At 38.1% G+C, this 12,732-nt stretch overlaps 1 protein-coding gene across 1 annotated transcript in view; it reads left to right on the forward strand.

Moving 5' to 3' along the window:
* ppp2r5a (protein phosphatase 2, regulatory subunit B', alpha isoform) overlaps positions 1-12,732 on the forward strand; it is a 30,539-nt gene continuing 17,807 nt past the window's right edge. The window contains exon 1 of the mRNA XM_029496314.1: positions 1-1,005. Coding sequence (XP_029352174.1) covers positions 858-1,005 — 148 coding nt within the window. The 5' untranslated portion in view covers positions 1-857. The remainder of the gene's footprint in view (positions 1,006-12,732) is intronic.

Here is a 12,732-nt window from a genome sequence, read left to right on the forward strand (position 1 = left end):
AACAGCCAAGTCCGAGAGACGGCGAAGGAGCGGCGGCAACGAGTCTGTGATGGCTACCTGCTCGGCACGACATCCACTCATTTGTTGTGTTTGAGGATATTTCGGTCTTTTTTTAAGAGGCCGCGAATCGACAGGTCTCTATTTGGCAGAGGCAACGTCATTCGTGGGTGAACACGGGCTAACTTTTTAGCGCTAAATGCGAAGTCGGCCGTCGAGCGAAAATTGAACTTCATCGGTAGCAGATAGTTCTTCAGAAAATACTCAGCGGAAGTCGAACTAGGATTGAAAAACTTTGTGCTGCTATAAAGACCTGTGTGAAGTTCACGGAGCGGTTGTCATCTGTAACTGCCTCCTCCGTTAATCGGAGCAAAGTTGTCGTGGTAGCAAACATTAACGGCTGCTAATTTTAGCCCGCTAGCTAGGAGCAGTTAGCGCGCAGCCTAGCAGGACAGTCGGCTGCTGTTTTCTGTAGTTTCATGCCAAGTCAGGCAACTTTCTATGACAATGTTTGTCCTAATTTTTTACAACAGGTAGACTGTGTTCAGACACGACGAGGCAACAGAAGACGTCAGACTTTTAGGGAGTTGGGGGGTGTTTATCTTGGCTTCGTTGCACGTCGGGCAATGTCATGAGTTGTACTCGGTCGGTGTTGTGAAGTTACTCTAAATGATGCAGCCTTCAGATTCAGTCTAACGCCGACCTAACATGTTGGATCGCACAGAGTAGGGCAGGACTTGGATAGGAGAAGAGCTTCAGGTGGTGTCATTTTTCGTGCCGATGTGAACGAAGAGGGGAGCTTTCAGTTGACCTAGGGATACAACCGTTTGTCTGAAGTCTCCGTCGGTTTGTGCATCAAAATGTCGGCCATCTCTGCATCCGAGAAAGTGGACGGCTTCACGAGAAAGTCCATGAGGAAGGCCCAGAAGCAGAGGAAATCCCAGGGCTCTTCGCAGTACCGCACACACAGCACTCCAGTCGAGCTGTCCCCGCTGCCGCAGCTCAAAGGTACGGTAAGAGGATGAAGGGGTCTGCCGCTTAAAATAGGCTCTCTGTCATTACCACCGTGTTATGTGCTCCGTCAGTTCGGCAACAATTACACTCAGGTCGTGAAAGCTATTTCTGCAAACATCGCACTTGCAGCGTGAACTCAGCTTGGTGAATGGCCTAAGACAACCGTGTTTAGACTTGCTGGTTAGGGGAAATGCTGGTGCAAGGAGTTTAGTGCACATCTGCAAACATTTCCCTCTCAGTTACGTGCTTCTTTCCCACTGAACAACCAGTTCAAAATAGCTGACCTAAAGGAATTTGAAATAATGATAATAATCCCAAAGTGGAGTACATTCAGCGTGGTTATGTTTTAAGATGTTGATGTGAGACAGAACTGCCTCACATGAACACTTGGGACTTGCACAGAAACATCCTGACTGATGATGATGAATGGGTTAAGTGGGATTTAATGATTTTCCATTGGGTTTTTTTTTAGGGGTAAGATGCATCTCTACTCATAGGAATCTCAAAAGATGTCTATATAGGTGTAAATACATGCTGGGACTTAAGAGGTATGCTATGTAGAACACAGCACCTGCATTAGGTCAGATGGGCCTTATGGCATTTTCCTCCTGTACGTTGATGCTGGAAAAGAGCGAGTTGAGGAAGGTCTTGTTAATCTTTTCTCTGCGGTTTGACAAGTTTATATTTTGTGACGTTGGAAATCACTTCCAGTACAAACATGCTGAAGTACAGCTGAAGTCCTGTGCCAGCGGCACATTAGCTTCAACAAGGAAGCATATGAAGTTGGCTCAGCTCATTTCCATCCATTAACCAAATCATCTGCGTGTGTGTGAAAATCAGAATTGCAAAATGCGCAATCCAAGTGTGATATTCAGTTTTACTTACAATACCAAGGTTATATTCCAAATTAAGATAGAAAAAAGTGTCTGTTACAGAAATACCGGGTAGATTGTTTTGTTTTGATTTTGGTGTCCCTGTGATGTAAGGGGGGAAGTAGTAAGCAAACATGTCATAGGGTGGGATAATATGGGTGGCCCTTACTGTTGTCAGTTGATGCAGTCTGTTGTTTTATGTGGAGCAGTAGGAAGGTGTCATGTGGCCAAGGAGTCTGTTCCTTACCTGTCAAATGTGCTGCTCTCCCTAACAAGAGAAATGCCTCACACGTTGGAATTATATTTCCTGATTTTTTTTTTCTTTTTCTTTGTTGCTTAGCTTCAAAAACACATGTATTTTAATTAATAGAATTTTATTGAATGATCTTTGTATGATATTGTGCTATAGAAAGTAGTCTTGCCTTTTATTAAATATAACTTAATGTAAATGTTTTGTTTTTCTAAGTTCCTGCGTTATGGCTATTGCATTTTGCCATATTACAACTTCTATTATATTTGGAGTTATGTTTTATACCATTCCATTGTCTCATGCTTTATGTTGAATTTTGGTTTTTACTACTAACAACTGGCAGCATGGCGGTATAGTATTTAGTGCTTACCTTGCCTTGGGCCTTTCCTCCTACTGTCCAAACACATGCATGTTTAGGTTAATAGGTGACTCTAAATTGTCTGTAGGTCTGAGTGAGTTTCTCTGTCTGTCTCTTTGTGTTGGCCCTGTGATAGACAGTGGATCTGTCCAAGGTGTACCCTGCCCTCGCCCAGTGTGAGCTGGGATTGGCTCCAGCACCCCTTCACCTGGAAACGGATAAGGGGTTGAATGAATGAATTAACTACCAACAACAGTGTACAACAGAATTATACCTATGGCCCAAATATTGTACCGCTAAATATATCATACATGAAACATATCCTTTTAATATAATCACATTTTGTCCAGAGCTGTGGTAACATGACAAATACCAGCAAGCACCCAACTAGACACCTGTTGGTTGTGTTGCTGTAAATGTGACACTGCTGGGCCTCTTTACAACTGTGTGTATTTAAGGCCCATTCACAACCATTTGTTAACTTCCAATATGTATTTTAATTTTTATTTGTGCAGCAACAGACTTGTACTGTTGACATTAATGCTAGTCCCATTGCTTTTACTGTTTGTTAAAAAATTGCATTATTAAACTTTATGACTGGACTTAACTTCTCTCACTTTTGAAGTGCAGACAAGCCTCAACAACTTATGAACAGTGTTGATGTCATTTGAAAGAGCAGAGCTGGGCTCAGAAACTTGTCTGGTCAAGTAGTTGGAAGTTTTTAACGTGATGCAACTTAAATTCTGAAAACAGAATGTGGTTGATATCAATAGCTGCACTTTTCTACTTTTTATTATTAATCTCAGCTAATACAATACACATGGAGAACAGATGGTTTGAAACGGGCACCGTTTCTCTGCAAGCATTTGAAACTGATTTTACCAGGCTAGCTCATTGTACCACAGCAATTCCAAAGTCGGCTTGAAATTGTATGGCGGAAACTGCCTTGTTGTCAGGAGTGAGAATGGCAGCCAAATTATCCCATTTACTCTGACTAATAGGGTGAAAGTGATTTGTGCTTTGACATGAGAGTGCTCCTTGGACAGAATTCTGGAAATTTCAGTTGTATATCTGCCACAATCCTGTTTCATTCTCAAGTCACATGGCCATAATTCAAGTACAATATTATTTGTAACCATGTTGTTTAGGGGAAAGATCTTTAGTGAACTTCTAAAAGCATTCTATTGTTTTCTAGTAAAAGTTCTTAAGAAGAGTTTTAAATAAGCATTTGCAGAGCTGCAAAACTTTTCCAGAAGATGAACATGAAGTGTGGAATTAGTAGAACCAGAGGTATACCCACTATGAAACTCAGTCGTACGAATCAATGTAACTGTAAGGAGTCAGGCACTCTTATGTCCATCTTCTGTACTATATTAAATATCTGAAGCTGCAGTCTAAAACAATCTGTATATCTAGCTACAGAAATGTCATGTATTGAAATTCAGTGCTACTTTAGAGTGTGTCAAAAGGCAAATTTTAAAATTATTCAGAACCTGTAGCCCCTTTGGTTCCAATTTAATGTAAGTGGTTTGTGTTACCCTTAGATAAATAAATATATAATTTCTTTTCTGTCCACTTCATGTGCTTAAATTGGTGACCAGTTCCAAATGTTCAAATTCCCTTAAATAAGTTCAACCACCATTCTGTCTGCGTTGCACCCTCATACTCATCCTCATACTTCGTACAGACCAACACATAATGCTGTCAGGTCACACAGTTACCTAAGAGGCCACTGTGTGAGTGCACTGTTGACATACAACGATAATAGTCATTTTTATCCTTGTGAACCATATACTGTAATGGGTTCCTATATTGTAGTGCAAGCTCACCAGGCCTTTACTAATAGAATTATACTGTTCAGTTTATTAGCACTCTTCCTGGTTCCTACAGTGACCAGACAAAGAAAAGAAACCTCTTAAAGTCTGCATGTTTCTGCTCCTAAAAGATCGTAGCCTGCAAAGATGCCTCTTCCCTCCTGCAGTGGAGAGGCAGGAGCTCTTATAGCTCCCGGTGTGTGATAGACACTGAAAAGATGAGTCACTCTGAGACCAACGTTGTTGCCATGGCAGCCCGAAGCCTTGAGAGCAGGCCAGGGAAATGTTTTAGTTTCCAAATACAGAATGCTTCATTTAGGCTGCTATTTCTGTCACTGGAGTGAAATTTTGAGCTGAGCCATGATTTCTAACTAGACCCCAGCTTACATGGTGGTGGTGTGGTGGTTTTTGTCAATAGCCTAAATATAGTACAGTCACATTATCAGTCTAAAAGCACATTGATTTTAATTTCTGTTACATGTTCCCACATCTAATGCAGCTATTATGAGGTGTATTCATTTTGTCTCCTGGTTTTTATTCTCTTTCAAAAACACTTTTTTTGTAACATTTTTTGTGTCTGCTGATAGGGAGTTGCCAAATTCATCCTGTCTTCATCCTGCCTTAATTTTATAAAACTGAAAAAATGACTATCCCACAGATTAAGCATTGCACTCAAGATTTTGGCTCATGATTTATTTGTGTTCAAAATCAGTGCTTTAGAACCAGAGATCATCATTTCTATACATTATTATATATTATTTCTCAGAGCTGTGTGTTAACCTTCAGTTGTGACAGCGAGGAGTGGACTGAAGAAGTCTGGTATGCTCACTTCTTTACAGCCTCCGCATATGCACTCTTTATTTATTCATCTATTTAATTGTTTTGGGGGTTTTTTACTCAAAGCTTTCAGGTGCAGCTGATGCTGACTCAAGTTACATTGCTTGAAGGAATCTATCAGATTTCTCCATCTAAGGCTGAAGATCTTTTAAGGTTTATACTATGGTATTCTGGATGTCTTTATATGTAAGATCAGCTGAGTGCCACTATAAATCATCCGCAGGGCTCTCATTCATTCATGTATCTGTTCTCATTCAGTCTAAAATAGTTAACTGTAAAGTTACTTTTAACCTCCTTGCTAATCTTACTCAGCCAAAATCATCCCAAATCATTATCCTCATAATCTGAATAGCTCTATCTCTCCTGCTGTTTTCTGTCCCCCAAATGCCACATTTTTATATTTCAACTCTCCAAATCTATATCTTGAGTGATGATGCTCAGGGGGATTTACAAAACTAAATTGTTTTGAAGATTGATTGAAAATAATTTTCCTCTGATCATCAGCTGCACACTGTATGAAATCTTATATTTGTCATCAAGTGTTGTGTACAAAAGTTTCCCTTGATTTCACTGTAGTTTTAGCCTGCAAAGTTAATATGCATTAGTGTTTGCTTAGCTTTATTCAGCACACTTCTAACTGTGAAACATTTGTACCAGATGGTGCTAAAAAGAAACAGCTGGTGGCCAGACAACACATGGGCAAGAATCTATATATTGGATTTATCATTTTAATCTTGGCTAAAAATGGTTCTCGACATCATTACCGTTTTTGACATTTCATGGCCTTGATGATTAATTAATAGAGTTTTAACCCTTTTTTGCCAGCATCCTCTAGCTGTGGCTCATCAATATTTGGTTATGAAATACATGGCCACTCAATTGGCCTATTGACTGATTGAAATGTTTCCCATGCAGTCTGTTTCCATCCTGTCTGCCAGCAGATAGCAAATCAATACACCATTTTCTAGAAAGCTGAAGGGCAAATATTTTGTGTTGGACTGTTGTGGTTTGTTTTCTGTCTATGGTTTCTACAGTTCTCTTTAAAATCTTTAAAATCACATGACATGAATTCCATCCTTGCTAAAAAAAAAAAAAAAAAGGTTATAAATACCAATTTGCCCTCAACCCTCTTAGAAATTGATTGGTTTTTAATGCTACATGAACTTCAGTGTTTATAACACTGCATTATTAAGCAGCATTTTTGAAGTAACAAGCAGCAATCTAAAATTGTGTTTGCTAATGTTACTTTTGTTTGATATGACCTGTGAACTGCTTATCCAAGGACAAGTGGCTCTAGAACAGAGCAATGGTTGGTCGAAGCTTGTTGACCAATCCCATACTTCTACCTTTTTTTTTATCAGTATGCATATGAAATAAGTGTTAGGTATGTTCATAATGTTCATTGAACATATTAAATTGAACTTGTTTCTAACTTCAGAACCCTTATATGTCAGGGCCAGGGTCATAATCATGGTCTAAATCAGGAATCATTTTTGCCTTTATGTTAACTGGCCATTTAACTTTATTTTAAGTGGGCAGTCTGCTGACTGAAGACGTGGGTTGTGTGAGCTCCCATAAGTGACCAACTGTAAGGCTGGGTTGCATTACATAATACAGTTTTTGTCTGGACCACCACTGGTCCAGCACTGAGCTAGTAGAATATCTGCAATTGGTAATATGAATGATGGACATTTCCTTCAGTGGCATTTACAGTGAATCAACTACAGACCTAATTTTCAGGCATCCTCAACTTTTCTTTTCATCCAGTGACTTCTCCAGCATGCTTTGTATAGATTTTCACTTGACATTGAAAATCCACATTATTTTTTCCTCACTTTTTCACATTGACCAATATACTATCCAGGCATATACCAGGTTTTGATCTTGTGGTGTTGTGAAATCCACAATCCACATGTATTTTCCCCTTCATAAATTATATGATTTTAAATAGAACACAAAAATGTGTCTTGTACTTATTGTCTGTACTTATGTTTATTGTCTAGAGTAAGTGTGTGTGTGTGTGTGTGTGTGTGTGTGTGTGCACACAAGAGAGACTAAACAGGGACTCAGACAAGAATGACTTTTTTGTGGTTCTTTTCCTCTACTACAGTTAAATTCACTTGCGTTGGAGGCAAAGTACATTCTCTAACATTTATCACACATGCAGACATGTTTCATCGTTGTTTGGGCCTGCCTTTCTTCATCTCTCTTAGCAAACTCACTTGCAAGCATGCCCTAAGTTGCATTGACGTTTTAAGTGACATGACAAGTGAAATTTAGACTATGCCAAAATTACTAAAGCTGCTACAGCCATAACGGTGCGTGTAGTTGGTTTACTACGATGTAAGGTAAAGAAAAGCATCATCCTGCCACATTTGAGAACCTGAAACATGAAAGTATTTGACATTTTTGCTTGTTATATGACAAAAATGACAAACCAATGCACTTGCAGTACAGAAACTGCACTCTCAATTGGCTGTGACTATAATTATGAATGGCTTCTGAGTGTGCTTTCACTGTTCTAGCTTTTGTGTTGATATATAACTGTGTTTCTCCTTCAATTCATTTATCTTTTAATTGAAGAATAATTATACTATCTCCTGGCAACTTGGAAAGAGGAATAGTAACTTGTCGTATTGATGAGCCAGTGATTTGAAGATAGACCTCATCTTGTTGAAATCCACAATCCAAGACAGCAATATGTTTAAATTAGGCATCTGGTGTACTAGTTTCATTCACCCTTTATCCATGAACAGGTATGACCTCTCTTGGCCAGACTGTCTGACATTCATCATTCTCAGCAACAGTAACACATGTTTAAGCTTCATGGTAACCCACAGAGGTAATATGAGTAATGAGTTAAAGGGTTCTAGCAGTTTCTCTGTTACAGGCTGGATTACTATTCATAGTATAATATAACTGAAATTCTAAAATACAGGCACACTGCCAAAGAGTGTGATTCCCTTCCAAAGGTTCATTTGTCCTTTAGGCTCAGTTCGTCCTTGGAAAGAAAACAGTGGTCGGTTGAATCCCTATCACTTGCATCATCTGTGTTCATCTTAAAATGAACATTCAAGCCTGTTTTAGGTTTTGAATGGGCTTGTACTTAGACTAGTCACAGAGAACCTAACAAGTTAATGCTTCATTTTCATTGCTCTGGACTTGAAATAATCACTTTAAACATCGCAAGCTTGAATGAGAAAAAGGCAGAATTTTTATAACCCTCCCTATAGAGACAATTATTTTCTTGATTAATCTTTTTGTCTGTATTTAGTGTTCAGAAAAATCTAATTTCCCAAATCCCAAAGATATTCAATTTCCTACGATGCACAACAGAGCAAAGGATCCCAGGTTGAGAGACTGAAAAATATTTTGACATTTTTTGGCAGTTTGGTGAAAAAAAATCCTAAATCTGAGAGATTATCAGGATAACTGCAGAAAATTTTTGTGTTACAAAGATGATAAGCACCTTTTTTGCACATCTGCCGATGAAGCATCTCAGTTTGAGAACAATCTTGGCATTTGTTTGTTGCTCTGTTGATGTGCTGAAAAATTCTTTGAATGATGGTTAAATGTTGAACATCTCAGTTAAAGCTGTTACTTGTTAGCCTGCCATCGTTTACTGAGAATAGCGTGATTGCTTACATTTCTCCTGTCTTTTCTGCCTCTCAAACATTTCAGCTCATGAGGAGAACATTTGATGTTGTCATGACTCTTGTTTAGACCAGATTTTTTTCATGATGCTCATTCTTTCCTTATTGTAACACTATAATCAAAGTTTATCTTCACGTACATTAACTCCAGGTCTTTTGGAGCCATTCTCTTTTCTCGTAGGTGTTGAGGTGACTCAATCTTACTTTTGTTTGCCTTATCTTAGCCATTTCTTCAGGGCTGTTTGCACACATTGTTTTTAGTTTTATACATGTGGCTGAATCATCTCTGAGGAAAAATTAACACCATATGTTGACCACATGGTCTAAGTCAAATTCACTTGTACAGACACCCATGCCTCAAACTAACCTAATGGACAGCACTAACAAAGCATGTGGCATCTGGATTGACAGGCTAGGAAATATGTTGATATTGATGTCAGGATTGAGCACGAAAATATTGGAGAGCTGCCCTGGTTTTACCTCTGTGCTATTGCTTTGTTTAAATGCCATCTTTATTCACTTTTATACTTTTGTTGTGTAAGTAAATAATAAATTATTGTGGCACAGTTATGGGATTTATTTCAAAATGTCAAACACATGACTCATTTGATGAAATGCTGCTGACTGAAATTGCTGCACTTTAAACTGTAGTTTAAGCAGGTTGTGTTTTCTGGGTTTTGTTATTTTGGTGGGCCTCATTGTGGTTATTCATATTCTGCCTAAATTGGCCCTCTTTGCATCTTATCACAAGTCATGACGCTGTGTACATTGCCTTTAATATTTTCTTTGCGACATATTGTACCAGCATTATTTCAGTGTGCACTCTAAACAAGCATGGCGACTAGTCGAAACCAACCTGTATGTGTGGAAGCATCTTACCCAACCAGTTAGGCAGCTGCAGTTTGAGTGGCATTTCTGCATGTCAAGCATTAATGGAATCATTCAGTCTACAGAAGGCTGTCATTCCTGGTTTGTTTGTTTGTTTGTTTGTTTTTAACAGCTTACCAGTCAAATTCTGCGCATGTTGAAGCACTTCACCAGTCTTCCAACAATGTGTCTGCTGTCTCACAGGCTGAGAATTTACTTGTGGTGATGGGTGGTGCAGTGTGTGAATGATATGCATGTAGAGACTCCTGCAATTTAGATGAAACCCAGGTTATTTTCTGTAGCTACATTTTACATGTGTTTCTTAAACCTTTTAGGTAATGGACATTAGGCTACAGTTCAATTATGCAAAAAGTATAAATTTGTTTAAGAGAAACTGTTGACGCAAACACTTAGCAGCTATAGCCAAGTTTAACTTGACCAAGTCTAACTAAAATCCCAAATACGATGTTCCAGGGGAGGACTGCAGGACTCACCTGTTACTGTATAGAGGTCACCTAGCCTGCATACTTTGCCTCAGTTTGTTTTGGTCACTTTCTGCTTGACTATAGTTCTATGAAATGTTGATGGGTATCAAAAGGGCAGGCATTAATGTGAAGCAGTTATGACGTGGTAAGCTTCAGATTTCTGAAGCATGATACAATTATGTTTGTTTTATGTTTACCTGTGAATAGGTCAAGACCATTAGTGTCTTGACCATCATGGTGGCTATTTTTCCATATTCACAGTGCAGATTTGTGCCTATTGTACCAACACAACTGAGGGAAGAAGCCATTGGATAAACCTCTAGCATCTTATTTCTGAGATATGATACTTTCCCTTAGATTTTGCAATGGGATTGCAGTAATTTCCTTCTGTGTTACGACATTTTGGATTTAAAACGGATTCAAACTTCTTAACAGAGAAAAGTGGTAATCAAAATGCAAATAGAGGTCAGACACATTCCCGTGGCTGCAATGTATCAAACTGTCATAGTGCTGACAACTAGCTGTTAATGGGGAAAAAAAAAACAAGACATTTAATTAGTTATAAGAATTTTAAGCTTTTATCTCTTTTTGCAAACGTTCACATAAAATGTTGCATCTCCATTTTAATTCAGTTCTATCCTGTATAGATTATCTTTGGATGTTTTTGTCAGGAGATTTTCCTCATAGAATATTTAAATTTTCCAAGTATCACTGGAATATGAACTATTATAATTTGCTCTGCTTAGTTACTGCACACATCTGAAAGTGGTTTCACTGGGTTTCAGGTCTTGATCAAACGAAACAGAATTTATCAGGCAGTTGAATTTACAGGCCATCATGAAAGGGCTATAAGAGTTGCAACCTGTACATAAGACACAGGTATCGAAATTATTATCAATTCCTTCGTCATTTTGTAGTATTTTGGCAAAAAATAATAAGATAATCATGTAGAAAACAATTTTTAGTAAAGTCAAATAAAGTGATACACGCTAAATGACAGAAAATCAAATTATGGTAAAGTTTTTGAATAAGATTTTGGGCATGTAGAATCCACAGAGTAGATTTTCAAGCATTTACCTTTTTTATGATCGTGTTTGAGGGTGTTGTTGGAACACATCCCTCTAAAATCTCTTGTGTGTGTCGATAGGACTGAGATCTGGCGGAACGCTTATGAATCACATCATTTTCAAACCCGTCAAACCATTCATGCCCTGTGCAGAAGCCTTTCCATCAAGTTCCTGCTCTGACTTATTATGTTTTTGTGCTTGTCACGCTGTCTATATGTGGTTAATTGAACAATTAACCAAGAGTTTCCTCTGTTTGCAGAATTGTGGTTGTAGAACAGATCACATTTCTTGTTTTTCTCACAAAATCTGCATTTTGTTGATGCATGTTTGGGCAGAAACCACTCGGGGGGGTTATTCAGGCAACACTTTTGTTTTTTTCAGTATTGACTTTTCTGATTTTTCTGATTATGAGCCCATATATTGCAGTTCTAATGCAAGCATGACTGCAAATAATTTATTTTGCAAGAAAAATTAAATCCTTTATGTCATGTATTAATGTCAACACCTGAACAAGAGTTGGTGAATTTAATTTCTGTTTTCCAGATATTTAGGATTGCAAACAGATCATCCTTCCAACCACACTTTCCAATATAGTTTTTTTTTTTTTTTTTTTTTTTGTGGTGATAAACCGACGTGGTGTTCACACATTGACAGTCGGTAAAAATGTGACCAGCATTTCATGGAAAGTGGAAAACGTCATAACTATATTTATCATGCAAAATGTGCTTTATACATGACAGTAATCAGCTACAGCTAGAGCCTTGTGTTCCTAAATACACAGCAGATGAGTGGCCATGTTTCTTTAGTGTCAGGGGTTTTTAAAAGAACAAACTGCAGTGTATTTTCAAACTTGCTAGTTGTATAGGTGTGATTCTTCATTAATCTTATTTCACTAATAGAAACATAAATAAAGCTTCTATATGAAAGGTTTCCAGCCATAGGTGATTACTAGTTGCAAACATCTACAACTTTTTGTGCAAAATTCAATTTCTTTTTGAATATGAGGTTAGAAAAGTTGACTGGTATGTTATTTTACAGCTTTTGTGGTTGAGATGTTCTTGTATCATTTAAGGCCTTTAAATTAAAGGTTGGAGGAAATTCTATAATCAAGGGATCTTCTTGTTTCCTTGTTCATGCTTAAGACAGAAAAGTTGAGCTGCAAAACACAAATACCTGCAGAAATCAACAGGTATTGGACAACTGAATGTGAATTATTCACTCTGCAGCTCAAAGGAGATTATATAGATCTTGTGCTTTATCTGTGTCCCTTTAGCACTACCACTTTCTTAATCATTACACATTTTTGCATCTAGATAATGATACAAGTGTTCTCTGAAGCGTTTTGTAAGACACCACAATCAGAACAGAGAGATGAAATGTGATTCCTCATCAGCCAGCTAAATTCCTGATTCCACGATAAAGCCTTGTGGGAGTGAAGGACTATTTTCTTCTTCAGAATAGCAAGCCCATTTATTGTAGTGAGAATTAATCTATACTGATATTTGGAAGCGTGGTTAT

The sequence above is a fragment of the Echeneis naucrates genome, chromosome 24 (genome assembly GCF_900963305.1).
Source record: "Echeneis naucrates chromosome 24, fEcheNa1.1, whole genome shotgun sequence".
Classification (NCBI taxonomy): Eukaryota; Metazoa; Chordata; class Actinopteri; order Carangiformes; family Echeneidae; genus Echeneis; species Echeneis naucrates.